The sequence below is a fragment of the Phaseolus vulgaris genome, chromosome 9 (assembly GCF_051622355.1).
Source record: "Phaseolus vulgaris cultivar YP4 chromosome 9, ASM5162235v1, whole genome shotgun sequence".
In the NCBI taxonomy this organism is placed as follows: Eukaryota; Viridiplantae; Streptophyta; class Magnoliopsida; order Fabales; family Fabaceae; genus Phaseolus; species Phaseolus vulgaris.
Genome location: NC_143506.1, coordinates 6,363,236 through 6,387,186, shown reverse-complemented (window position 1 = coordinate 6,387,186; position 23,951 = coordinate 6,363,236). Strand labels below are relative to the sequence as shown.

Below are 23,951 nucleotides of genomic sequence, written 5' to 3'. Positions count from 1 at the left end.
CGTGAGTATGTGATCAAGGGTGTGTTTGGATTGAATAGGAAATTTGGAAGAGTGGATTTGAAATAATTTGAGAGGAAAGTGAAGTTGTTTGAATTTATTTATTATTTTTAATAAAGGTTATATTTAATGTAAAACACTCTATTAAAAGAAAAATGCACCATCAGCAAAAAAATGTCCCGTCAAATAAAAATGTTTGTCAAGTGAAAAAAAAGTTACGTGAGTATGTGATTAAGGGTGTGTTTGGATTGAATAGGAAATTTGGAAGAGTGGATTTGAAATAATTTGAGAGGAAAGTGAAGTTGTTTGGATTATAGTACATTTGTAAGGAAAGTTTATTAAAATTTGTAATTCATGTAATATTGTGAAAGATTTTTAATTTTTTTTTAAATATGTAAAATGTAAATTTACATATTTGATAAATAGTAAATTTTTTAAAAATTATAAAATAATTTAATATAAATTTTTTAGAAATATAGATTAGAATTAAACTAAATTAAAATAAGATAATTAATATTAAATTTAATAAAAATATGTATTAATAATTAAAATTAATCTTTTATTTATTATCTAATTTATTATAATATGAAATTTTAATATTAATAATTAATAAAGAAATTATAAATATTATGTATATATATATAATTTACATACAAAATTACTATATAATTTATTAATTTTTTAAAAAATAAAATAATGTTGAGTCATCTTTCCTGCAAATCTATTTATGGATGCAGAGAAAGTTTTAAACAAAAAATTGTTATTGTTTTTCGCGTTTTCATTCATTTCTTACATCGATTTTTCAACTTTCGTTTCACTTTCTCTTTCTTCACTAATCCTCGCTTGGATCCAAATAGGCACTAAGGGTGTGTTTGGATTGGGAATGAGATTTGAGAGAGATAATTTAGAATGATTTGAGAGAAAAATGATGTTGTTTGGATTGAAGTATATTAGAGTAGATTTGTGAGAAAAGTTTATTGAAGTTTGTAATTGATGTGATATTGAGATTTTTATTTTTATTTTTTTAAAATGTATAAATTGTAAGTTTACAAATTTGATAAATAATAATTCTTTTAAAAAATTATTAAAGAATTTATTATAAAAGAATTTAAAAATATATATTAGAATTAAAATAATTTAAAATAAAAAAATAATATTAAATTAAATAAAAATATGTATTAATAATTAAAATTAATATTTTATTTATTATAATATAAAAATTAATAAAGAAATTATAAGTGTTATATATATATTAAAATATAGTTTACATACATAATCATATATAATTTATTAATTTAAAAAAATAAATAGTGTCAAGTCATCATTTTTTACAAATCTTCTCAAAGAGAAAGAGAAAATTTTAAGACATAAAAGTTACATCGTTTTTTGTGTTTTTACTTTTTTTCTTTTCGTTTTTTCAATTTTTTGTGTTCTCGTGCATTCTTTGCTTTTCCGTGCCTGGATACAAACAGACCCTAAGAGATAAGATGGAAAGAGTGTACTTTAGAATTAGTATGTCTCTTGTTAAAAACTATTTAGTAGCACACATTCTAGACCATATCAACACAAAAATACGTATAATCTTTAAAATGTAAGATACGACAACATGAATTTATATATTATATAATTATAAATTATATAAATTGATAATAAAGATTTAAGTGCATAAGTATGTTTCAGATTTTTTTTGAAAAAAATATATTTCTCATAACTTGTTCAAAAAGATTTGTTCTTTAATTTTATAATTATAATTATATTGGACAGGATGCTCAATGTCTAGCACGATGCACAGTGTGGACATGTCAATTTAACTGTTGGGTATATAAAATGGGTATGTGTTTGGCTCAAATATGACATTTATATTAATTTTAATTTATATATTTTAATTTTTTTTGAAAGTTGAATAAAAAAAATAAAATATAATGTGTTCATTATATATTTAATATATCTTGTGCTATTATTATATTATTAAATATAACATTCAAATAAAATATTTGTTATTTTAATTTGATATTTTTAAAATAAAATTATTATTATATACTAATATGAGATTGACTCATTCATCAGATATATTTTCACTTTCTTCAACCTAACTATTTCTTCTTTTCATTACATAATATAATTCTCATAAGTAAAAAAAACTATAAATATAATTTGTATGTACCAAATAGGAGAATACACATTATATATATAATAAATAATTTAAATTGATTATTAACTGAAACTAATTTCTTTAACAATTTTAATTCCATTAAAATTATTTTTTATTTATATATAGGATTATCTTTCATATTAATTACAGTTTTCTTTAATAACTACTTGCATTTATCATAAAATAAAATGAAAATAAAAAAAATACTTTATCTAACCTAAAAAAAAGGAAGATAGGAAATATTAAAATACACAAAAATGTTTAAGTTTTATAACATTTATTTTAAAACATTTTCAATTATTTTTTAAATAAAAATATGTTTAACTAATTGATAGTATAAAACATGGCATTACCAATACACACTAAATTTAAGTTATCAAATGCCTTCTATCATTAATATTATCTATGTAGTAAGTTATGAAATTCATACACTTGACACTTGTAGAACACGTATACGTGAAGTATTTAATTTAAAAAGTATTTGTTGGATTTATGACAATTATAGTACGGTTCTAACACAATTTAAAAAAAAAAATACATTAATTTTGTTAAAACTCAAACTTATTGTATAAATTTTTATTATGATTATAAAAATAAGAAACAAATTATTTTTAACCACTCATAAAAAAACATTTTTCTGCTCCAAAAAATAATTTGGAACATACTTGTGTACATAAATCTTTATTGTAAATTTATATAATTCATAATTATATAATATTTAGGTATGTGTTCCCGTATCTTACATTTTAGATATTATATGTATCTTTATATTCGTGTCCGTATCATATATAAGTGTGGTTAGATAGGTAATAAGTAAGTTTATATAATTATTTGTTTTTGTTTTTATTATATTAGACAATAGTTAAAAAAAAATGCAAAAGTAAGTGTGGTTATTAGAAATAGAAGGAGTAGGAGTAAATGGGTGATGTATTTGATTGTTTGATGCAGAAGGAAGAGAGTGTCTTTGATGTTTGAGGGCATAGAAGAGCAGAAGAGTCAGAAGCAGAGGTGCATGTCAACGCTCCTAAGCTCCTCACACAGACAACTCTGCAACAGTGCTCTCTGTCTGTCACTCTGCCAATAAAGGAACACACCCAACCTAAGTAAGATAATAATATTATATTATAAGCTTTCTTTTGTCTTGGGACTTTCTACCCTACTTACTCCATCCATCGCAATGGCAGAAAAAGCCAACTCTGCTCAGTAACCGTTCCCCCACGCGGCAACCCTGCTTCTTTAATTCTCATTTTCTCTCACCCTTTTCTCTCTGCCTATTTACTCCTTCATTCATGTGCTTTTTCTTTTCCAACACTTTTAACACACCCAACACCACTCTTCGCTTCTTCCTTTTCCGGTGCCGTCGGAATGTCACCGGGGACACCAACCCACGCCCCAGAGGACGGAAAACACTACCCTGCTCCGCTCTCTCCTCACGACGACGTCGTCAGAGACTCCTCTCTCTTCTGGGACACTCTCAAACGTTTTCACTTCCTCATGGGTACCAAATTCATGTGAGTTTCTATTTTTCATTCTTCATTTTATTTATTTATTTATCCGTGTTTAAACTTTTTCATTAATAAAAATGTGGTTTTGATTTAATGGTGGCTGAGGTTTGGTGTTGGCCAGTGTTTTTTTTTATATTATTATTAAAAATGGTTAAATAAAATAAAATAAAATGTTGGACCGTTTTGGCCTGGTCAACTTGTTAAGGATTCCTGTGATTGGAGGGAAGGAGCTGGATTTACACGTTCTTTACGTGGAAGTTACCAGAAGAAGTGGCTACGAGAAGGTGGGTTTCTTCTTCCCTACAACCTCTCTATGGCACCTTTTTTTTTTTAATTGTTAAATAAATAAATAATTCAAGAAATAGAACATGTTTTTTTTTTTTTTTTTTTTTAACTCTCTAAAGTTCAGGTAGTTGCAGAGAAGAAGTGGAGGGAAGTTGGTAGTGTTTTCAAGTTCTCATCAACTACCACAAGTGCTTCTTTTGTATTGAAGAAACATTACTTCAGTCTTCTCTATCATTATGAACAAGTTCACTTTTTCAAAGCTCGGGGTTGTGTCTATACTCCTTCAACAGGTAACACTTTACATTTTTTTTAAAAATATTTATTATATATATTTGGCCATTTTGTTGGTTTAACCAGTTGATCAATGAGATTCCATGGTGCAGATGCATCTTCCGGAAACAGCCCTTCGTGGAGACCTGAATTAGCTATTGTGGAATATTCTCCTAAGCCCTTAAATAGTAGTCCTGAATCTCGTGCTGAAGGTGAATATGCAATTCTCAAGTCAGGGAAAAAAAAATTAAATTTCTAAGATTAGCTGGTTTAATTTAGGGGTTACTTGTTCTTGGAACTGTCATCTTCGTGGAATTGGTTGGTGATTGATTGATTAATTTCTAATTCATTTATCAAGGTAATCAACTCATATCTAGCTAGTTAATGAAATTCGGTTTCACGCACATTTGGAAGTTGCAAATTGCAATCCCTTCCTTAGTTATGCATTTTCGTTTGTAGTAACAGCTCATGGCTTATTAAGAAAGAACAACGTGGTTATCTGCAATTTCAAAGTGTTTCTGGGTTTTGAAATTTACTGTTCGTTTTGTTGTCTGCAGAAACTTCATGTCTTTCGGGGAATGGAACGATAGAGGGGAAATTCGAGTGTGGTTATTTAGTGTCTGTGAAACTGGGTTCAGAGGTTCTTAGAGGGGTGCTTTACCATCCAGAAAAAATGGTTGCTCTTCCTACGATTCCTCCTCAGCATGAGAATGCCATTGTGCCATTCAAAAGCAAAGCTCATCGTTCTGGTCGTAGGAGGAGAAACAAGAGAAGGTGGGACCCCAACTATCCAAAACCTAATAGGAGTGGCTATAACTTCTTCTTTGCTGAAAAGCATTACTCTCTCAAAGCTCTCTACCCAAACAGAGAAAGGGAGTTTACCAAGATGATTGGCCAGTCATGGAACAGTCTTAACCCCGAAGAAAGAATGGTTATTTTTTTGTCCCTATTGTTGTTATCTGGAAATCAATGTTGAAGTTAATATAATGTTTTTGATCAAAACATGATGCAAAGTAATAGATTCTGGGTTAATGATGCTTGTTGCAGGTTTATCAGAACATCGGGTTAAGAGACAAAGAAAGGTACAAGAGAGAATTGACTGAGTACAAGGAGAAGATGAAGCTTAGGCAGACTCCAGAAGTTGGACTTCCATAGAATCTTACTGCTACCCTTTTCTGGAAATCAAAGAAAAAATTGGCTAAGAAATCTTTTGTGGACTTTTACATACATACTATTAATGTGGATAATGGTCCATTGGACTACGGTCTACACAATTATTGTTTTTACTTTTTTTCTTTGTTTTTTCAAAAAAAAAAAACTGGTGTCATCCTTTCGTTTAGTTTAATCAATCAATTATCTTTCTAAATTTGTTGTTTGTGGATGAATGGGACAATGAAGTATAGCGTGGTCCACACAATCTTATATATATATATATATATGTTTTCTATTCTTGAATTTTTTGTCTTTAAAAATGAAAAAAATTGATTAAAAATTGTTTAACTCTTACAATTTTTACTCATACTTTTTTATTAGTTGTGTCTTTTTTAACTTTCACCTTCCTAGATCTATTTAAACAAAATAAAAATAAAAATTGGATACCAAAGAATACAAAGTGTTCAGTAACAAGACTATCTTGAAGGAATATATAGGTTTCTTAAAACTGTTCGATATACTTACGTATTCCTATCTATCTATCTATTATGCAAATTTATTTTGAAAGTTTAAGAGAGTTCCCTATCATACTCTGATTTTACTAAAGTTCAAAGGTTTCCTAGTTACAAAAAGAAAGTATTTCAAAAAAACTTTAATTAAGAGATAGTTGATATAACTAGGAATTACCTTTTTTTTAATTCTTTTATAATCTTTGTTTTGATACAAATTATTGAATGAAACGTTTATTAATAAATCAAAAAGTATAATGGATAATCTTATTATAAAGTTAATAATTAATAATTCAAAGGTTTGGATTCAATTTTGACTTAATTAGTCTCAAGAAGTGACAAAGATAAATTATGCTTTAAAATAAATTTGTAAAATAAATGCGATTGAATAGATGATATAATTAAAAATATTATAATTTTTTATATAAAAAATATCACATCTCCAGAGCAAATGTAAATGGTTTTGAGAAGAATAACGAACAACAGAAAAACTAACATGCATAGGACTTGAATCTAGATGTGTTTTGTGTAAAATCTGGGTTGTTTAACCATGGTTATTTCAACTCTATTAATTATATTTTACTATTTTTAAAAACTTTATAGACTAAGTGTTTAGTGGTCGGAGTTCACTGCATGGAGTAAGCATGTTAGCTCGGTTTTTGGGCTTATAAGGTGGGCCATGTATTAGGCTGAGTTTTGATTGTAAGCCCACAAAATTAAAATAACCTCTTTATACGTTAGTATAAAGCTATTAGTAAATGGTGTTTACGAACCTAGGGGTGCGTATAGTACATGTGATGGTAAGTCATGTGAATATTTTTTAACCTAAGTGTGTGTGTTATAGGGCACGCGGTGGTTAAGTTGCATGCAAAGTAAAATATAACGTTGCACCATGAGTAATGGTGCCCACGTAAGCAAAATATTTCTCTGTTGTTGGTGCCTAAGATGGTGCCTGTTGTGAGATGGTTGTTATGTTATTATTTTATGCTCTCATTAGAGATAAGATCTCTTTTTGTTGTAGCCCCTCGAGAGAAGGCACCCATAAACAAAATGCTTTCCTGTTACCTATGCTTTCAGTTGAGATTAAATTCTCATAGGAGAAAGCTGTTACAAGAGATAAGCTATAAAAGAGGCTTGAAACCCCAAGTAAAGGTACGCTGTTTCTGAGACTGAAACTGAATACTTCTTTGTTTTAGTAAGGTCTTACTAACTTGATCGCCAGAGTGTGATCAACAGATAAGACCCCCTCTCTTTCAAACGGAGTCATGTTTTAGTGCAACAAGACGTAGAACAGATTCCAAAGAAGACAAACTGGAGCCAGTGTTTGTCACCAGATTCAATTGGCGAGAAATAAAAAAATATAGTTTATATTTCCATTCTATATAAAATATTAATTTTAAATAATATTTTTTTTATCATAAACAATTAAATGTAATAAAAATTACTTATGTAAACAAAAAAAATTAAAAAATAAAGGAATAATCTAAAAACAATCTTAAAGAGAAAAAAAAATTGAATGTATTGTAATGGGTTTATGAAGTCTTATTGGTAGAAAAGAAAATTGAACGTGTTCTAATGAGTTTATAAAATGTTATTTGTAGAGTTACAATGTAGCATTTAATGCCTTTTCAAAATAAAATAACTTTCACTCCAAGTTAATTTTTACTTAATATCCTAGCCAAAGCATGACACTTCCTACATTTCTTGCATTTTTGCAACTTCAGTTACTCGGAATGCTCTTTTTATAACTTCTATTTTTTAAAAAAAAATTGGAACCATTTCTCAAAATCAATTATTCTACGTGATTCAGATCAATTTTCTGTTATCGATATAATTTATTTTATTTAAAATAATGAGACAAAGAGTTATCTCGAATCATAAACATAAATAACTCCGAATTTTATAAAATAATTCTTATAATATATATCAATATCTTCTCATGTTTTAACATTACTAAAATAATTATAATCTATATATATTTATCAAATAATTTATCTTAAAAAGAATTGTTATTATTATAATGTAACCCTAGTGCAAAAACTGTAACATAGTAGAAGTACTCGTGATTTATTCTGTCTTATTGACCCATGCGAGTAGAAATATTTATTTCACTAGTTTAAATTTGAGAAATTAGGTTGACGTTCATGTTGAGCTGATTTTATTTCATATGCTAATTCTGAGTCGAACCTAAGAAAATAGTATACAAAATTTTAAGTGGGATAAAAACATATGCAAACCAATCCCAGAAACATACCTGACATCTAGTGTTATATATGCAGTCAAATTACTATCAATGAGATTGATACAATATTTTATTATTAATAGTGTTTTTCACACATCAAATGAGTATTTTTTATTTATTTAAATAAGTTATAAAACATAAATTAAAATATATAAACTTGCAAGGCAATTACAAATATATATATATATATATGATTTAAATAAGTAAAAATAATGATCTTACATTTGATAGAAATATGATAAAAATAAGAATAGAAATGTATTAAAAATATAAATAAATAAAATATAAAGTGAACTAATTTTAATGTAAAAATTTATAATAAATAATCTGAAATTTAAAAGACAAAAAAAATCTTAAAATAAAAGAATAATTTGAAAATAATTATATTTATTATTTACCAAGAAAATAGTTATATATTAAATATAATACGTAATATATATAGTTTATTTCTATAATAGTTAAATATTACATTCCTTGAATTTATTAAGCGTAATGCTAATATTATAATATATAAATTATATATATTAAATAAATATTATTAAGTTGAATGTAATTATTGCAAAAGGTAATATTTATATATACAAAAATTTATTATTGTTTAATACATTAATTAATGAAACATATTTTAAAATTAAAAAATATTAAAACAATATTTATAAATTGATATTCTCGTATAAACGGTTAGAGTGATAGAATGGATTAATTTAGTTCGTTTTGACTCACACAGGTCAAAGTTTTTACTTGTGGGACACTGACTCGCTAATTTTTTTCTTAATTTTATTATTTTTAAAAAACAATGTATATGTAAATACACTTAATTACATAAGTATTTTATCATTTTTTATTAGTTAGTCGATGTATTAATAGAATAAATTAAAAACATTATATTTTTATGTTAAATTATTCTATTATAATTTAATAATTAAAATTGTTCTTGAACGGGTTGAGACATAGGGAACGATTCAAGCCGCTCCTCTACCTCCTCGGTCGGTCTGAACTCCTATTCCTATCGAAACAAGCTTCTTACTCTCCTCGTCTCCCTTTGCCTCTCGGTCTCCACAAAGTCCAGACTGGACGGTACCTGCAGAAGACACTAGCTTAAGTCGGATTTAGTATTCAACACTCGGTATTTTGTGTACTGTAAAATGATGTACCTAGTTCTTGGATTTTGTGCCTATTTATGTGGTTGTGATGAGCCTTTCTTATTGGGCTAGGTTAGAGAGTTGGGTCATATTTAAAAGTGTATTACCTAGCTCTTGATTGCTGATTAGCCTCACTAATTCTGCTTGGTCATATCGGTTGGCGTAATGACCGAATTTCGAGACATGGTCTCGGTCGTGCAAGCCTTACCACTACACTTGCTCCCCATGCTCGAGGATGTTTAATCCGAAGAGTCTTTGTCCAAATTGATGTGATGATTGAGCTTCCAGAGGTTTGACGTGACGTTGGGCAGCGCTAAATGCATGACGTGCATTAATGAGAGATTTTTTGGGCGCCAACCGATGAAGACTATTGGATCGAGGGAGACCTAACGGTTGAAATGAAAGTGATGCTTCGTCTCCTGAGCCCCTCAAAGGCTATAAATAGTGGTCCCCTAAAGTGTCGAGTCACTGCTCTTACTTGCTCGGATATCCGAAACCCTTATATTCGACTTGATTGTTGGTGACTTTTAACTCGAACTAGAGTGCTTGCTCCAAGAGGAGATTGCCCAATCCTTCGAGGATGACCCCTGCCCCGAACACAACTTTGTTGGATGAACCATCCACGTATATCGTCCATCCAGCTGAAAGGTCCTGTTGGGGAGTTAGTTCAGCGGAGAAATCAGCTAAGCATTGAGACTTGATTGCACCCGTTGGCTCACAATGGATGTCGAACTCCGAGAGCTCCAACGACCATCCTATCATGCGTCCTGCAACATCTGCTTTAGATAAAAATTTTAAATTTGGATAGTTAGTCCTTACTGTTATGGTGTGGTTCTGGAAGTAGGGTCGCATCCGTCTGACTGTCAGGACTAGGACGAAAGCTACCTTTTCTATCATCTGGTATCTTGTCTCGGCCGCGTTGAGTGTCTGACTGACTAAATACACGAGGTGTTCTTCCTTCTCCACCTCTTATACGAGTACTTCACTGACTGCTTCCTCTGAGACTGATAAGTAAACAATAATTGGCTGGTCGGGTCTCGATTTTTGAAAATTGTTGGCGATGACAGGAACTCCATTAGTTATTGGAAGATTGTTTCACACTTGTCATCCCAGTTGAATTTGGCTACTTTTCAAAGCAGTTGTACCATCGACCATGTCCGCTCGGCCAACTGAGGGACAAATCTGAGATGTCAGTGAGATGCCCTATAAGTTGCTGCACCTCCTTTACGTTCTGAGGGCTTTGCATCTCGGGTATTCCTTGACATTTGTCAGTGTTGGCTTCAATCCCTCGGTGGGTTAGCATGAAACCCAAAAACTTGTCGCCTTCCACGCCGAATGCGCATTTCTATGGATTGAGCTTCATATTTGTCCGCCTTAACGCCTCAAAGACTTTCTCCAGGTCTTTGATGTGCTATTCGCATGAGTCCAACTTCACCACTATGTCATCCACACAGACCTTCACATTTCGACCGATGAGTCCTTTAAAGACTTTGTCCATAAGTCGCTGGCAGGTTGCTCCAGCGTTCTTCAGGCCGAACGACATTACCTCATAGTAGTAATTCACACTGTCTGTCATGAAGGTGATCTTCTCCTTGTCCCTAGGATGCATTCTTATTTGGTTGTAGCCAGAATAAGCGTCTAGGAAACTGAGGATTTTATGGCTGGCAGCGCCATCCACCGACTGGTCGATGTTAGGAAGCGGGTACGAGTCCTTCGGGCACGCCTTGTTGAGGTTTGTGTAGTCTACACACATCCTCCATTTACCATTGGGCTTGGTGACCATTACTACATTGGCCAACCAAGTGGTGTACCGGGCCTGTCGTATGAACCCGGATGATAGAAGCTTCTCGACCTCCTCTTTCGATGCCAATCTCTTCTCCCTGCCGAGCTTTCTCTTCTTCTGCGCGACCGGGCGCGCCTCCTTGTAGACTGAAAGCTTGTAGGTGATGATATCCAGGCTTACCCCTGGATATCAGATGCTATCCAGGCTTACCCCTGGATATCAGATGCTATCCAGGCTTACCCCTGGATATCAGATGCTATCCAGGCGAAGAGATCAAAATTCTTCTTTAACATCTGATGCACCAACTCGGCCTCGGCCGTTGCTATGGTTGTGCCTACACAGGTGTTGTGTTGCTCGTCGAGAAAAGGAACTCGTCGTAACTCTTCCTTAGCCTCTAGCCTCGACTCGGTCTTTTGGGGATCCAAATCGACTAGAGCGACTGTGTGCTCTTTTCGTGTCGACTGAACCTCTCTTCGAGGGGACTTCCGTCCTCGAGAAGATTTACGCCTAGGGGATTGGTTTTTGTCGGTGTCGTGCCATGTACGCTCCACCCTAAGGCTTTATGCATAACATTCCCGTGCGAGTTTATGATCTACGTGCACTGTGAGAATGTCTCCCGATGCCGTTGAGAACTTCATTGCTAGATGAGGTGTGGAGACAATCATCCTCAATCTGTTGATGGACGGTCGTCCCAAAAGGATGTTGTAGGAGGTGTTGGCGTCAATTATCAGATATCGAATCTTGATCGTCTTGCTCGCCTTCCCTTCGCCGAAGGTGGTATAAAGCTCGATATATCCCTTCACCCGAGAAGTTGACCACATGGTCGTCATACAACTTCATCTCTTCCTTGGCTATCCTCATTTGCTTGAAGGTATTTCAGTAGAGAATATCTACCAAACTGCCCCGGTCCACTAGTGTCTTCATGATGATGAACTTGTCGATGCCGACCGATATCACCATGAGGTCGTCTTATGAAGGGTCGACGCCCTTGAAATCTTCGTCAGTAAAGGTGATTGGTGACATTATCGGTCAGAAGGAGATGGTGTTCACCTGATGCACCACCCTTAGGTGTTTCTTTCTTGCGCTGTTGGAGCTACCTCCTACAGTGAATCCTCCAACGATTGTGTTGATGACCTCTCGGTTACCCCTTCTCTCATCCCTTCTTGGAGGGTCTTCTCTCTTTGGTCGACGCTTAAGTTGGTGGTTGTCTTCTCGTGCTCTCGGAGGGGAGTAGACCCTTCGTCTCGTTGGCTCCTCCCTTTGTGGGGGCCGCTTGGCACCTCAGTTCCCTTGTACAAACTGGCGGAGGTGCCCGACTTGGATAAGTTCTTGAATCTTGTCCTTCAATGTCTGGCACTCCTCGGTAATATGTCCACTGTTTCTGTGGTACCAACACCTACGAGTACGGTTGATGTTATCAGGGCTTGCAACCTTCCTTGGTGAAGGGATCAACTTGGCGCTTAGACCTCGTCCAAGATCTTTCCCCTGTCGGCAATTAAGGGGGTGTATCTTGTGAACCGGTGGCCCCGGTTGTCTCTACACCTATCCCTTTGACCAGCAGCTAATCGGTTTTGGCGCTCCTTCTTGTCCTTTCCCTTGTCTCCATTGGCCTCCGCTTGGGCCTGATTTCTGAACTCTCTCAACTCCTCCAACTACATTAACTTGGCGGCCCTCCGCCTAAGCTCGTCCAAGCTTGTAGCCAGTTGCATGCATAAGCTATCAACAAAAGGTCCCGACCGCAGGGCTGTCAGCATGTGATAAACATTGTTACATCCGGGCTTAGGCTTTGGATGCTCATGGCCACTTTACCAAACCTGTCTACAAACTTCCTCAGTGATTCCCCCTTCTCCTGGAGGATGTTGACCAGGGCGATGGAGGTAGATGATGCGGTCGGCTAGTGACAAACTATGTCTCGAACTTGGACACCAGTGTCTCAAAGATGGTCTCGCCTCTACAAACTTCCTTTTCATCTCTTCATTCTCCTTTTGGAGAGCTAGGATTTCATCCTCATTCTTCCGAGTGATCTCCTCATTCCTTCTCTTCATCTCAACCATCTCTCTCTGTAAAGACATTAACAATGTCATCTTTTCACTAGCCATGCTTCGGGTTGATACCATATACTTTCCTCTTTACGCTAGTTCTCTCGGCCCCACGATGGGCGCCAATTGTTTTCGAATGGGGTCGAGACGTAGAGAACGATTCAAGCCGTTCCTCTACCTCCTCGATCGGTCGGTCTGAATTCTTATTCCTCTCCAAGCAAGCTCCTTTATTCCTCTTGGTCTCCACAAAGTCTAGACTTGGACGGTACCTGCAGAAGGCACTCCAATGCTCAAGTCAGATTTAGTATTCGACACTCAGTATTCTGAGTACTGTATAATGACGTACCTGGTTCTTGGATTTTGTGTCTATTTATTTGGTTGTAATGAGCCTTTCTTATTGGACCAAGTTAGAGAACTCAGTCATGTTTAGAAGTGTATTACCTAACTCTTGATTGCTGATTAGTCTCACTAATTCTGCTTAAGCGTAATTGGTTTTATAGTGTCGATCAACATAATGATCAAATTCAGAGACATGGTCCCAGTCGTGTGAGCCCTACCAGTAAAAAACATAATTTATAAATAATAAATAATTTAAGTGGTAATACTGTTATAAATTTATCCTGTCAAATAATATAAATAATATAATATATAAATTAGTCACATTATTTTTCATTCTAACTCCTATTTTGAAACCTAATTTAAAAAAAAGTCTGAAGAGTCCCACTCCGTCTTACCTAAGCTGTGACCTCGCTTAACCTCCCTATTCATGGTTACTAATAATAATCAAGAGAGAGATGACTTTTAAAAAAAATCGTTTTTTTTTAAAAAAGTCAATTCATATTAAGTAACTGAAACATTTAATTAAATAAGCATTATTTTAATGACAATGATAACTAATAACAATGTATATTAATGACATTTAAAATTGTTACGGGAATGACATAAAAGGAAAAGGATATATAAAAGTTATGTGTGTACTACTAGTCGCTTGGTCGTTCTTTATGTGTTTTTTTTTTCTCGCATTTATTTCTTAATATTGGTTAAGAATAATTGTGCGAAAGGTTATCGGATAATAAGTAAATGTTTTGTATTAAAAACAAAAGAAAGAAAGAAAAAAAGATTGAGAGAACGATGACGTGTGATGTGTAGATAAATTAAATAACTGTGAAATACTAAAATAAACATTTAGTTGGGCCTGAGTAAGTATGAGTGTGATGTTATGGTAGTTTATGTGGGAGGCGAGAGAAACAAGGGGCGCCAGTGTTTGGTGGGTGGGTGATGCCATCAACATTTATATTAACTAATCAATTCATATATTAAAAAACCATTTTTATTGTGTTTATCGTCATTGCTTAATCTCTATGGTTAATTCTTGTGTACAATCCACGTCGAATGGGGTTAGCCAAGCTACCGGTGCGCATTACTCCCCTTCATTACTGTTATATAAAACTCTACTTCCATTAATTTCCCGACACGATGCAGAGAGCTTTTCATGTCCTTCAAACTTCGCTTGTTCTTGTTCTTGTTCGTGTCATGTTATGATATTACTATATTAACGATTATTGTACTTGGTTGTTGACTAGGATTCAGTAAACATGGGAGACACAGAGAGTTGCAACAGAGGAATTTTAAATTCTGGATGGAATCATCGATGTCCAAAACAGAGACAGAAGGTTGGAGTTTATAACGAGGTTTTGTGTAGACTCAAGGAATTGAATGTCCCAGAGGCTGTGCTTCCTGGTTTTGAGGACGATCTTTGGACGCACTTCTATCGCCTCCCCGCCAGGCACACCAAATCTTTATTTTTCTTACCATCTTTTACTGTTTGATTGTTCATACGTTGTATTCGTCTTGCTGGTCGTTATTGATGGGGTTGTTAATTTGTGAATTGAAGTAATATGTTATGTTAGATATGCGTTGGACATGAATGTGGAGAGGGCAGAAGAAGTTTTGATGCATAAGAGGTTACTGGACATTGCAGGAGGCCCAACTACAGCAACCAAACCTGCAGTTGAAGTTCGTCTTGTACAGGTCATTCTCCCCAAACTAATAAAAACAACAACATAATGGCCACCAAACGCACTTTTTTTTTCACTACCAGAATAAGTTTTGGGTTCTAATGTTTCTTGTCGCCTTCATGAGTCAATTTTCCTTGAATTCCAATCACTATAGTATGTAGAATATGCTTATGTATGACGCACTATGTTGGCATTAGGCGACATTGTTGCCGAAGGAACCAACGTCACGCTTCCTTTTCTACAAAGAAATTACCTAAATATATAAATGGAAATCTATTTTATATTATGTCATTTTTCACTTTATTATTTACTAATAGCCAACACTCCCTTTAATTATTAACTAGGACTCTTTTAAATTTTTAAAACTAGTATATAATATGTTTAGTGTTTATGGTTTTTCTCTCCTTTTCTTTCTCTTCACCATAGCTTTCAAATGAGGAATTTTATCAATTTGATTAAATTTTATTTTTTAATTATTAAAATAGATAAAATTTATTAAAAAATTATTGAAATGTTAAATCGTATCAAAAGAGACGATTTCATTCGTGATATCTTAGTATATTTAAACTCAAGTCGTAGATTTATCTATTTTAATAATTTTTAATTTATTTTATCTATTTTAATATTTAAAAGATAAAACTACACCAAATTAATAAAATTCCTTCAAAACGTAGTCACTTCAAAAATATAAACAAATTATTTTTAAAACTTTATCGAAGATTATATTTTTTCCATGACAGACAATTTAAAGTTCAATAATTAAAAATATAATTTAATGATCTAATTAAAAATATTACTTAGTAAAAATACTAATACTTGATTTTTCATTAAAATTATCAATTTCGTATCTCCTTTTAACAATAATACGTTTCACTTCAAAAATAGTTATTTTGGAAAACAATCTCAGCTTAATAATAAATAATAAAAAATATACAAGTTTAACAGCTATATAGTGTGTATTTTTTTTTTTCTTCTTACATTGTCATCTAATAAGATATATTTGTGTTACATTTAAATTAATAAAAAAAATTATTAATATAATTTTAAAGTAATTATTATAAAATTAATAAATTTTATCGCATATGATGGTATATGATTAAATAAATTTAAAATTTTAACAAGATGTAAGGTTGTTTCTCAAATATTTATACATTACAAATTATTATGTTCTGAATTCAGTAGTACGTAGAACATCAATCTAAGGCACTTGAAACTTTGCTTGTGGTTGATTTTGCTCTACTTTGACAATATATGTTTTATGCAGGTTCGTTCCTCTTCTGCTTCTTCTGCTGGTGGTTCTAGTAAATCCCTTCTTTCAAATTCACAAAGTAAAGTTTGTCCTGAAGATTCTGGTATTCAAGGCAACACGAGGCATGATTGTGTCATTATTTATTGTTTTTTTAACACTATATTGAATTCATCACCTACTTTTGAAGTTGCATTATAAACTCTTTGTTGTTCATGCTTTCTTAGCTTCCATCCTCCACCAGCCTTCGCTTCGTCATCTAATGTGGAACATGCACTTGGCCACGCCCAGTTCTTGCCAGTCCGAGACAGGGATAACTATTTGAATTTTTATGCACATTATGCTCGGTAAAAGTTCACCTATAATCTATTTATCAGTACCTTTTCCTCCAAATCTAGTGTTTATTTCTTTAAATTTCCTTTTCTTTTTAATACTAGGATTTTTTCTTCAATTTAAATAGAATATATAATGTATGTAATGATAGTTTAAAAGAGTTTTCAATCCAGTAAATCTGTTACGAAGTGAACTTTAAGCCTAACTCAATCCCATAAAATCGGCTTATGAGGTTGAGGTTGAGGTTTGCAGCCACTTATATACTATGAAAGGTTCTAATCTCTAGTCGAAGTGAGATCTCCAACACACCCCTCACGCCGAGGCTATCAACTCGTGCATGAAAATATATGTTATGGGTGATCCGATAACGGCCCGATAGCGGGTGGTCTGATAAATCCAACAAATACTCGCTAGGATAGGTTCGAAATGACTCTGATACAATGTTACGAAGTGGACTTTAAGTCTAACTTAACCCCATAAAACCGGTTCATGAGGTTGAGATTTGCACCTACTTATATATTATGAAAGGCTCTAATCTCTATCGAAGTGAGATCTCCAACAAAGGCAACCCTTTAGATTTATGATTACTATCTGAAAAATTATATTTATTATAAATTTCAGTTCGTTGACTGTATAAAAGCATTTAAGATTAAAATAATACATTTTCTTTTTCACCATTTCCTCGTATCAATAATCAAGGTGATATTTGTTTAGCGATACATTTTTTTCAAGATAAATAAATTAGGTCATACAACCATAAATACATTGATCAATTAAAAGAGTCGTGACTTATTAAAAAGCTTGCACAAATGTATTTTAATTATGCTCATGCTTATAACAAGCATTAATAATTAATATTTTTTAAAATTTTCATTTTTTTTCCGGCTTCAAACTTCTGTTCCTTGCTATCACTTTTCATTCTGCTATACGCAGGCCTATGCATGAAATCACAATTTCAACAAATGACAAGCCAAAACTCCTGAGTCAGGTAATTAATCTTATTATTGTAAAATGTGTAAAATGTGAATGAGTAATTTCTTTTGTAAACTTGCAGAAATCAATGTTTCTATAGTTTTAAGCCTTTGTGTTGAACTACAGTTGACTTCCTTACTTTCTGATAAAATCAAATGTAGAGATGAACCAATATGCAGCCTCAGTTTCCATTTCTCTTGTTAAATTTTTGCAGAAATCAATGTTTCTATAGTTTTAAGCCTTTCTGTTGAACTACAGTTGACTTCCTTACTTTCTGAGACTGGGTTGGACATTCTAGAAGCACATGCTTTTTCGACAATAGACGGTTATTCATTGGATGTTTTTGTTGTTGGTGGTTGGCCAATTGAGGTATTTCCCTATTATTTTGCAGATTGAAGTACAATAGTTCATTGAATTCTGTCTATAGGAAAATCAACAAGTTTACATGACATATGTCCATGTTTGAAATTTATAGGAGACGGAGAAGTTAAAACATGAACTAGCAAAGAAAATTCAGAAACTCCAGGTAGGCCCTCTAGATGTCACTTATCGTTACATATTTACTTTATATGTCTGAAAAAACCCTTCTGCGTATTAAGAAAAATGATCAGTTGTTACCCCAAAATTTCATATATAGTTTATGGTAACAGTGGTAGAATTTTTAACGTTCTTGACTAATATTTAGCTTAACAAAATAAGTTTTGCTTGCATAGTTCATTTATAAGTTGTTATTTTTGGTGGAAAAATTCCGGAAGCAACATCAATTGAAAGAAAATGGGAGTATTCCTACTAGTACTACTGCAAAGCAAGAGCAGACCAGGATGAACTTTATCTGGAGAATTGATGCCGGGTGTATGAGATATGAAAATAAAATTGCATCTGGACCTTTCAGTGATTTGTAAGTTATTATCATTTCTTCTTCTTGATTTGTTTGTGGATCAGTACATTTGAGTAACTGGTTAGTTGAAACAGGTATAAAGGTACATTCTGCAATCAAGATGTAGCTATCAAGGTTCTAAAGCACGATAATCTGAATGAAAATATACAAAGGGAGTTTGCTCAGGAAGTGTATATCCTAAGGTTCGTTCTATCAAAAACCTCCTCTCATCTCCCCTGCCACTGAGCCTTTTCTCCGAATTTACATTAATATTTAATCAAGATGATTGTAAGCAGGAAATAAAGACTTGTCTAACCATTCAATCAGATAAATAAAATAACGAAATATCTTACTGGTTCTTTTCCTAAATTACATGCTCAGATGATTAAGGTCCATATTAAATATAGTCCAAATGCTTCTATGCAGAAGTTGTAGAGTGAGAAAGAGAAAGGAAATATTTCTAGTCTTTTATTTCTATGAAGTAGAAAACCTGCCTATGCTGTGCTTTGTTGCAATTCTTTACATAGTCTGTCTCAAGCATCGATATAAGGTGATTAGATGAGGGTTGTTTTAGGTAGTTAACAGTCAATTCAACACTTCATCTCATCTCTTTAAAATGCTTGATTGTTGTTGTCATTGTTATTATGTGCAATATAAGTCATCATCTCCTTGAGTTAAAGTCTGTGTACCAATTCATGACTTTTATAAATTTAATTCTTGCAGTAAAATTCAGCACAGAAATGTTGTTAAATTTGTTGGCGCTTGTACAAAACCCCCAAACCTGTACCTGGTCACAGGTAAAACTGGTTCTTGTTACTCTTTTCTCATTGATTGAAAGGTCAATGTAATGGGAAAAACATATTGTGAATTTCAATGCATATTTTTTTCACAGAATACATGCCTGGTGGAAGTATGTTCGACTTTTTGCATAAACAGAAGACAGCCCTTACTCTTCCATCTTTACTCAAAGTGGCCATTGATGTTTCCGAAGGAATGAAATATCTGCATCAGAATAATATCATACATCGGGACCTTAAAGCGTCTAATCTTTTGATAGATGAGAATGGGGTTAGTTTACACTGTACATTTACTTTTGACTTTATTGGCTTATAACTTCTTTGTAAGTGCTGTCAACTTATTGACTTTACTATAATATTGGATGTCTTCCGTCTTATTATATATTGTAAATAAAGTGAATGGTTTCACAAATCAATTAAAATATATAAATTTAATTGAGTCAACCTTGGCAGATGAAGAAATCAAAATACATTTGCTTAGTATTTTGGAATGAATATAACTTCTTTTAACAAATGATCGACCAACCATTGCAATGCCTTGATAGAGTCTTTATATTTTCATATAATGTTTTGTTTTTCTGAAGTTCTTTTCAACATTTTTCTATTCTACATGTGTTTGCATCTTTACGCAATATCACTTTACAAAGTTTAGGTATACTGATCTTATGGCTTGGGGGAATTCATGCCTTTGTGTCTTATTTTTAATATCTTTTCCAACAGGTAGTTAAGGTTGCTGATTTTGGTGTGGCTAGAGTGCACAATCAGTCTGGCATAATGACTGCAGAAACAGGAACTTATCGGTGGATGGCTCCAGAGGTCTGTGTATATTTATGAGTATTGCCATATAGGGTTGATCACTTTAAATTTATTAATTGTATAACTTACAGGCATGGATGGGGCTGTTTAAGGACACAATAGGCAGCAGTTTTTGATGTAATAAGATGAATGAATCTAGACAGGTTGGAAGAGAATGATGTTTTTTTTTTCTGATGAACAGTACTTAATGCTGACATGGTTTCAATACTGCTTTTGGTTGCCTAAGCGCTTTGCGATGGATAATAAGTATTTTGTCTCCCATTATTGTAAAATTCTCATCCAAAAGAAAAGAAAAATGTAACAACCTCCAATAAAATACAATGGTAGGCACTCTGGTTTTTATTATGGAGGTTTTAATTGGTTATGTAAGACAACTGAAAAACTATTGGTATTTCTTGCTTTTTACTGCTCACTGTATTGATTATGATTATGATTATGATTAAACTTGTGATTCCCTTGACATATGGAAGGTTATTGAACATAGACCATATGATCACAAAGCCGATGTCTTTAGCTTTGCCATTGTTCTTTGGGAACTTCTCACAGGAAAGGTAGCCTTTTCCCCCTCTTTTACTTTCTCTTGTTTGATATTCATAGAACCAAAAATTAAACAGTCCCCTTCTTGTTTCCAATTGAAAACTTATTTACTCTCTCTACTCTGTAACTTATATTAACCTTTTTGTACTGGCAACGCTCTATCGTTTTCAATTGGGACGGGACTAATAGAATTACTAATCGAAATGCATGACTTTTGATCTTTTCAACAAGTTACTGATAATTTTATTCACACACTCAATAGCTTTAATCATAATTGTGGTCAAATAATCAAAACCATCTTTCAACATTAGTAAATCAACGTTTAGAAGTTAGAAATAACAGTCACCCTCAACACTTAGTGCACTCTTCTAATACAAGTATATAAACTCAATTCTGCAATCTGGATTATTTCCTGTTAACTGAAAAAGTACTTGGTAGAAATTTCTAGCCATTTTAAGTCGTATAGGGGTTAACTGATAGTGTACAACTTGGCATAGAGTAGAGCAAAAGTGAGTAACAAAGTATTTATCAGAAATTGATAACAAAAGAGTTAGTAGGTATACTTTAGACATTGTTTTATCAGTATTACTTTGGTTGCTCAGAATTCACATCTTTGGCCTATGTCTTATGACTAAACGACAGCTTCCTTATGAGCACTTGTCCCCATTGCAAGCAGCAGTAGGAGTGATCCAGAAGGTACTCCTTGACTACAAGTTACATATGCAGTATCAGTGGACACTAACTTGAAAGTTCTATCTATAGTATCTTAAGCTACCAAGCCACAACATGTTGTGAAATTGAGTAAGCTTTGTATATATGAATTGCAGGGTTTAAGGCCTAAAATTCCAAGCCATACTCATTCAAAGTTAGTGGAATTGCTTGACTGGTGTTGGCACCACGATTCATCTCTCAGACCCAATTTCTCAGAAATTCTTGAATTTCTGCTACGTGTGACCAAGACGGTATGTTGAGGGGAGTCTTGAAAATTTAGTGTTAGATTCAAAAGAAAAATCGAAGCCTCTACACCACTACTTTTTCTTCGCTCATACTTACATGATTCCTGAACAGGTCACGGGGGAATATGAAGGCTAGGGGAAATGCATGAAAATTATATTCACAAAACTCACCGTATGTAAACAATGACATGTGTGATTTCTCAATTTAAAGTAAATGTTCGTGATTGGATTGTGAAGTTTATTAGTCTTTGGCTAGATGTATATTAAAACTTGTATGAGTATCTATTTCTCATGAATGATATGAAGACGATCCACATGTGAGCTGTTAGGCAAAAAATAAAAACTGGAATTTAGTTGTAAATTATCATGATTCTAAATTATATTAACAATTTATAATTATAATATGTATATAAAATATTCCAGAAAAAGAATGAGGGAGAAAAGAATACAATTTTTTCTTTCTTTCTTTGGTGTACGAGCAAAATCCTCATTCTTTTAACTTAGGAAACACGGGCGTGTCTGAATTTTTTATTATATTATTTTATTTTAATGAATTAAATTTTAATTTTATATATTATTTTCTATATTTGATTTATAATTTATAATTTGAACAAAAACAATACAGGAGTAACACTATAGATTGCATATTTGCATGAAAGAGGAAGAAAAAATAGCATATGAAAGTAGTGTATGCACTCGTTTTAAGTGAATGGGTAATAACTATAGAAACATTGATTTCTGCAAAAATTTAACAAGAGAAATCAATGTTTCTATAGTTTTAAGCCTTTCTGTTGTTTATATATACATATTGTCTTTGTCTAATAGCTAAATTTCAATAAAAGAACATACAAGAAAAAAAAAGTCAGTCACATCTATAATAAAAAAAATTAATATGAATTGAAAAAAAAGTATTATTTTTTTTATCGGTATGACCGACCGACATCATGACGTGTTTCGGTCTCTCTGCCCGAGATGACCGAGACACACACTGGTGTGTCTGTCTCTCTGGCCAACCGACCGACACACCACGCACGGCCAGGCCGACCGACACGTATAACCATTAAAGGCTCAAACCAAGGTTAGTGAAGTTAAGCCATCATTAAGGATTAGGTAATGCAACCCTAAGTGTGATCCATTTCACTAATCAGGCCCAATGAGGTAAGCCCATTAAAATAATATAAATAGCACACATTCCAAGGAGAAAGGTACGCCATTTATTATTGTACACCTACCCGAATATCGATCACTCACATTACTGACTTGAGCGTCGGAGTGCCTTCCGCAGGTACCTCCCCACATTGTTTTTTTTTACTTAACTACATTGATTTATTTTGTTGTTTATATATACATATTGTCTTTGTTTAATAGCTAAATTTCAATCAAAGAACATACAAGGAAAAAAAAAAAGAAAGTCAGTCACATCTATAATAAAAAAATTAATCTGAATTGAAAAAAAAAAGTATTATTTTTTTTATCGGTATGGCCGACCGACATCATGACGTGTTTCGGTCTCTCTGCCCGAGATGACCGAGACACACGCTAGTGTGTTTGTCTCTCTGGCCGACCGACCGACACACCACGCACGGCCAGGCCGACCGACACGTATAACCATAAAGGCTCAAACCAAGGTTAGTGAAGTTAAGCCATCATTAAGGATTAGGTAATGCAACCCTAAGTGTGATCCATTCCACTAATAAGGCCCAATGAGGTAAGCCCATTAAAATAATATAAATAGCACACATTCCAAGGAAAAAGGTACGTCATTTATTATTGTGCACCTACCCGAATATCGATCACTCACATTACTGACTTGAGCGTCGGAGTGCCTTCTGCAGGTACCCCCCCCATTCGGTGTCCATTCGAGACTGAAAGCCGAAAGAGAAACACGAAGGTGAGAAGGATTCCAGTGAAACCCTAGCAAGCTGCCCGACTGAAGGAGGAAGACGAAGACTTCAATAGTTCTCTAGGTCCCATCTCCCTAGCAGGAACAATTGGCGCCCACCGTGGAGCCGAGAGAAACTAGCTGAAGAAACAAAGTAGATGGTCTCAACCAGAAGTATGGAGAGAATGACTGAAGCCGACCAAACGATGTTGTTGCTGTCTCTCCAAAGAGAGATGACCGAGATAAAGAGAAAGGTCGAGGAGACTGCTCAGAAGAACGAGCAGGAGTTGCATGTTTTTCACAGGGAGAACGAAGAGATGAAAAATAAGCTGGGGGAGGGAGGACCTTCTGCTGTGTCGACCAATGTTGTCGGCAGGTCCTACACCTCTCCCCCCCAACCCAGGTCGGACCTAGGGGACGAGAGACAGACTCCCTCCCTGG

General features: G+C 33.4%; 2 protein-coding genes across 17 annotated transcripts; both read left to right on the top strand.

Annotated features, from left to right (window-relative positions):
* Positions 1-3,002: 3,002 nt before the first annotated feature.
* On the top strand, positions 3,003-5,575 carry LOC137821282 (HMG (high mobility group) box protein with ARID/BRIGHT DNA-binding domain-containing protein). 2 transcript variants are annotated; one of them, XM_068625799.2, is made up of 7 exons: positions 3,003-3,252; positions 3,334-3,660; positions 3,860-3,938; positions 4,064-4,229; positions 4,323-4,421; positions 4,767-5,140; positions 5,257-5,575. In XM_068625799.2, exons 2-7 carry the CDS (start codon positions 3,515-3,517, stop codon positions 5,362-5,364), a joined length of 972 nt encoding a protein of 323 aa, XP_068481900.1. In that variant the 5' UTR covers positions 3,003-3,252; positions 3,334-3,514; the 3' UTR covers positions 5,365-5,575. The 2 variants fall into 2 exon arrangements, with proteins under 2 accessions (XP_068481900.1, XP_068481899.1); XM_068625798.2 differs by having other exon boundaries at positions 3,069-3,660.
* Positions 5,576-14,263: 8,688 nt separating this feature from the next.
* On the top strand, positions 14,264-21,992 carry LOC137821607 (serine/threonine-protein kinase STY46). Of its 15 annotated transcripts, none has more exons than XR_016515432.1 (18): positions 14,264-14,489; positions 14,660-14,862; positions 14,987-15,107; positions 16,359-16,465; positions 16,568-16,687; positions 17,607-17,661; positions 17,904-18,014; positions 18,121-18,171; positions 18,401-18,543; positions 18,618-18,725; positions 19,246-19,319; positions 19,415-19,590; positions 20,040-20,135; positions 20,207-20,278; positions 20,606-20,686; positions 21,275-21,368; positions 21,500-21,634; positions 21,741-21,992. XR_016515432.1 is itself a non-coding variant. In XM_068626286.2 (17 exons), the coding sequence occupies exons 1-17, from the start codon at positions 14,469-14,471 to the stop codon at positions 21,762-21,764; spliced, it is 1,680 nt and encodes a 559-aa protein (XP_068482387.1). In that variant the 5' UTR covers positions 14,264-14,468; the 3' UTR covers positions 21,765-21,992. The 15 variants fall into 15 exon arrangements, 8 of the variants coding, with proteins under 8 accessions (XP_068482387.1, XP_068482385.1, XP_090151091.1 ...); XR_016515428.1 differs by having other exon boundaries at positions 14,415-14,489; positions 14,667-14,862; positions 18,359-18,543; positions 21,315-21,368; XR_016515429.1 differs by having other exon boundaries at positions 14,415-14,489; positions 14,667-14,862; positions 18,359-18,543.
* Positions 21,993-23,951: the final 1,959 nt, after the last annotated feature.